The sequence below is a fragment of the Sinocyclocheilus anshuiensis genome, unplaced genomic scaffold (genome assembly GCF_001515605.1).
Source record: "Sinocyclocheilus anshuiensis isolate Anshui unplaced genomic scaffold, SAMN03320099.WGS_v1.1 scaffold58, whole genome shotgun sequence".
NCBI lineage: Eukaryota > Metazoa > Chordata > Actinopteri > Cypriniformes > Cyprinidae > Sinocyclocheilus > Sinocyclocheilus anshuiensis.
This window is the reverse complement of record NW_015547688.1, coordinates 1,502,583-1,506,950: the sequence shown is the minus strand read 5'-3', so window position 1 is coordinate 1,506,950 and position 4,368 is coordinate 1,502,583. Positions and strand designations below refer to the sequence as shown.

Sequence of the window (4,368 nt, the reverse complement as noted above, 5' to 3'; positions counted from 1 at the left end):
AATATACTCATATTTCCATTCAGAGGCACTATTACTAGTTGATACTGAAACACTTTACACATCAGAGAGTATTTTGAAAAAGAAAAATGCTAATGCTCAACCACAGACAGCTGTATAATCTTTCTAATTATGAAATAGAACTCTAAATAATAGTTATGTAGCTTATTACATTAAGGGGGTGATGGATCTACACAACTTTCTCATATAAGGACTAGTTCACTCAAAAATGAACATTTGCTGACAATTTACTCACCCTCAGGCCATCCAAGATGTTGATAAGTTTGTTTCTTCATCAAAACAGATTTGGAGAAATTCAGCATTAAATCACTTGCTCAACAAAGGATCCTCTGCAGTGAATGGGTGCCGTCAGAATGAGAGTCCAAAAAGCTGATTGAGACATCACAATAATCCACAAGTAATCCACACGACTCCATCAACAAGTATTTTGTGAAGCGAAAAGCTGCATATTTAATAAAATAAATACATTAATAAATAATATTAGTATTAAACAAATCCATCATTTGTAATAAAGCATTTTAACTTTAAACCATCTATTCTGTCCAAAATATACGAGTCCATCCCCTGTCATCCTCTCGCATTAAAATCCACCGACATATTTGATTAGAAGTGTTTTGGACCGTTTTCACTTGTAAACGGTACTTGATATGTGCATATTTCTCTCCTGATTCAGAGGAAGTGACCTTTTTACTGGAGAAATCAATATTATGGATAGAGGACTCATATTTTAGCCGGAAGCAAAGGTTTAAAGTTAAAAAATATCGTAATGATGGATTTGTTTCTTACAAACATACAACTTTTCGCTTCACATGATCTTGACTGGACTAAATTCATGTCATTACTTGTGGATTATTGTGATGTTTTTATCAGCTGTTTGGACTCTCATTCTGACGGCACCCATTCACTACAGAGGATCCTTTGGTGAACAAGTGATGCAATGCTAAATCAACATCTTGGCCTCAAGGTGATAAAATTTTCGTTTTAGGGTGAGCTATTCCTCTTACTATTGAATTAGATACATATATACTGAAATATATGATTTAGGAGGAATTTAAATTGTGAGCTGCTACATAGAGTTTGAAAATTAAAAACGTAAGTATACAGGCAAATTTATTACAGAAAGGTCACTGAAATTCTTCCTTCCTTTGGGCTTTATTGAATTAAAAATGCTTATCATTGGTTAGCACCATGTTTGAAAAAACAACATGCATGATCAGAATAGTCAATCATCAGCAACTTAGTTAAACGACTGAGTATTAAGGGCACATCAACACTGTTTTTTCCCTAATATAACATCTGATTTGAGAGGGACTTGGCCCTAGAGATGTTGCTGCGTTTAACCATGAAATATAAAAAAGATATTGCCTTTGTCAAAGTATCATGTGGTTGAAAGTACAGAGGCTGAGCAACTGTACTCTTGGCTTTTGGGTTGTAATTCTGCATCAAGGCAAAATGAGATGAGCTCTCCATGTGCTATTAAAAGTCTTGAAGAAAATGCAGAATTTTTTGAACCACATAAAATGCAACAATGCTCTTTTAACCTTGATTAATACCATATTTGAGTGTTACATTGCTGCTGCTTTACATGTAAACTATAATCTGTGCAATCATAAAAGCTGACTGTAAAACTAACAACTGTGAACTATATCGACTTTGGCAAGATTGCTTGAGTTGTATGGTAAACCAAGGAATATACTAGATAAAATCTTTCTACTGCATCAATCATTTTCCTTAAATAATTTTTATTTCTTTCAGAATAACTACGAGAAATGTATATGCAAAGTTCTGTACAATTTTCTGTTTATGCTTGGGATTGCTTTAAAAAAAAACAAAACGAGTGGTGAAACAGTTTGAAAAACGGGATGCTGACACTTAGTGCACTTAAAACCCCCAAAATATTTTGTCCAACAGCAATCCTTCGGTTTGCTCTGGAAATACTTCAGAAAAATCGGTTCTTCAGATTATTGTGTTGGCTCCAGTTAATGTTATCAATCTTTTGCTCTGAATCCCAATTCTTCAGTGTCTATAGAGGCACGTTAAAAATACTGCCATTTTCCGAGAACTGTGTCTTTGATTGCATCAACAAACTGTGCAGGCACCCAGTAGACCCAATATTGTGAGGCTTCTGTCGGACCCAGCTGAAATGCCTAGGGTGACAAACAAACAAACAAACAAGCATATATATATGTCTTATAGCAGCACCAAACAATAAGTAAAATATTTACAGTTATCATTAGTATGTTAAGTTTAAAAAATCCAGTTTGAGAATGACAGATACAATGCATAGTTTTGTTAAATGTTGCGATAAACACATACCATCATATGATAGTCCTCATGACCCTCTATTGGCTCAGTCACAACATTTTTGATGGAACCCATCGGGATTTTTTCTGTTCTTTCTGCAGGCCAGAAAAAAAATCAACATAAACCAAGTATTATGGATAAGTGTTTAATTAAATGATGAAATCACCTTTTGTTCCGATCCACAACTGATCCTGTTCCAGTTTAAATGTGAGTCGTACTTTTCCGCCAGATTTGTTGTACATTCCTGATAAATTCATTTTACACACTAATGACATCCGAGTGATCTCTTATTTGTTAAACAGGAGCGTCTGCCAACAGCACACACACATATATATATATACATATATATATATATATATATATCAGGGCTGTCAATCTATTAACATTTTTAATGTAATTAACTGCAAGATGTGTCGATTAATGTAATTAATCACAAATTGAATTTGACTGAAAATTCCCACAAAAGATCATTTAAAGCCATTATTGTGTTAAATGAGAAAAGTATCAAGTAGACATAACAAAAAGTACCTTTAGAAAGAAATATTTTATTTGATTCAAGAAAATGTATTACACAAACATTTAAGAGCCTAATATAAGCTATGGAACATAAAAGAAGATAATTTGAGAAACATTTCAGTGTTTTTTGTTAATACAATGAAAGTCATTAGTAACAGAAACAGCTTGGTTACATTCTAAAAAATATCTTCTTTTATGTTCAGCAAAGGAAAGTAAGTCATATAAATTAAAAATGAGAGTGAGTAAATGATGACAGAATGATGTTATTTTTGGGTAAACTATCCCTTTAATGTTTATGGATACTCTAAATAAGAAACTAAAACTGCCAGTAGGTGGCGGTAAATATCTTTATGAGTAAGTCATTGAGTCATTCATTCGATTCGTTCGAATGGCTGATTCATTCAGAAATGAAACACCGCTGCCTGATGCTTGGAGATGCAAAACAGCTCTGCAATGGCCTTATAGGTAATATTTTCTTGGCAGGATTGAGCAAAAACAGACTAAAACAATATTAACTTCTTATTTACTGAACTGTTGTATGAAATCACATTTGCACTTGTGCTATTCGGGACAAAAACTCATAGGGACATTTCTGCCCCAACATCTTAAATTTTAGGGGCCCATAACTGCATTTATTGACTACATTACGCAGTGAGTTCTGGGGCGGGGCCAGTGTGTTAACTGCATTAAAATATTTTAATCACATTATTTTTCCATAACTAATTACTTAAATTAACAGCCCTAATATGTATCAAATTAATTTTGTTCGGCATGTGTGCAATGAAATGGTACAGTCTTATCATATCCTATGCCTCACAGGTTTTGCATACCTTAGCTCCTTTTATAGATGGCATGACATCATCTGGTTTTCCTTTGTCCAAAACTTTTCTATGTTGCTGAGAAAAAAAAGCATCCACAAGTACATTTATAAAATATAAGTACACAGGTATATTTGTAAGAATTCTTTCCATCATAACTCGCTAGAGTTCACATTATGTAAATAGGTTTTCCACCCACCTTTTGCCTGCACAATGGCTCCTTTTTGTTCTCCTCAGCTTTAACCTCTTGCTGAATAACTTCTTTTGGTGTATTTACAGCTAGTACATCATTTATTGTAGATCCAACCACCATAATCTTTGCACCATTTGTAACTTTGATTTCTCGAAGCGTCTTGTCCTCTGGTAGCAGTCCTTTGTACATCACTTTCTGCATAGCAGGTGGAAGACCTGATAACCATACAAAACACACAAAAAAGCATTTGTATTCGGTAATTTCAATCCTGATATAATATGGTGGTTCCATATTATATAACATTATAAAGTCTCACCATGAAGCATTTTATTGATGTTTTAGTAGTGACATGAGACAGACCAAGGTAGTTTTGTGCTCAAAAATAACAATATACAGTACAAAAAGATAGGGATGTAACGATTCACTCAACTCACGATTCGATTCACCATTTTGATTTCACGATTCGATTTTCTCACCATTTTTTTTTTTTAACAAAATGAGATTGAAGACATTATACAG

The 4,368-nt window shown here is 33.7% G+C and overlaps 1 protein-coding gene across 1 annotated transcript in view; it reads right to left on the bottom strand.

Annotated features, from left to right (window-relative positions):
- Positions 1-1,537: 1,537 nt before the first annotated feature.
- Positions 1,538-4,368, bottom strand: part of LOC107703338 (ubiquitin domain-containing protein UBFD1-like) — a 5,524-nt gene continuing 2,693 nt past the window's right edge. The window contains exons 3-7 of the mRNA XM_016505927.1: positions 3,856-4,064; positions 3,656-3,734; positions 2,489-2,587; positions 2,335-2,417; positions 1,538-2,165 (exon numbers count right to left, since the gene is read on the bottom strand). Of these exons, the coding sequence (XP_016361413.1) occupies positions 2,055-2,165; positions 2,335-2,417; positions 2,489-2,587; positions 3,656-3,734; positions 3,856-4,064 (581 nt within the window). The 3' untranslated portion in view covers positions 1,538-2,054. The remainder of the gene's footprint in view (positions 2,166-2,334; positions 2,418-2,488; positions 2,588-3,655; positions 3,735-3,855; positions 4,065-4,368) is intronic.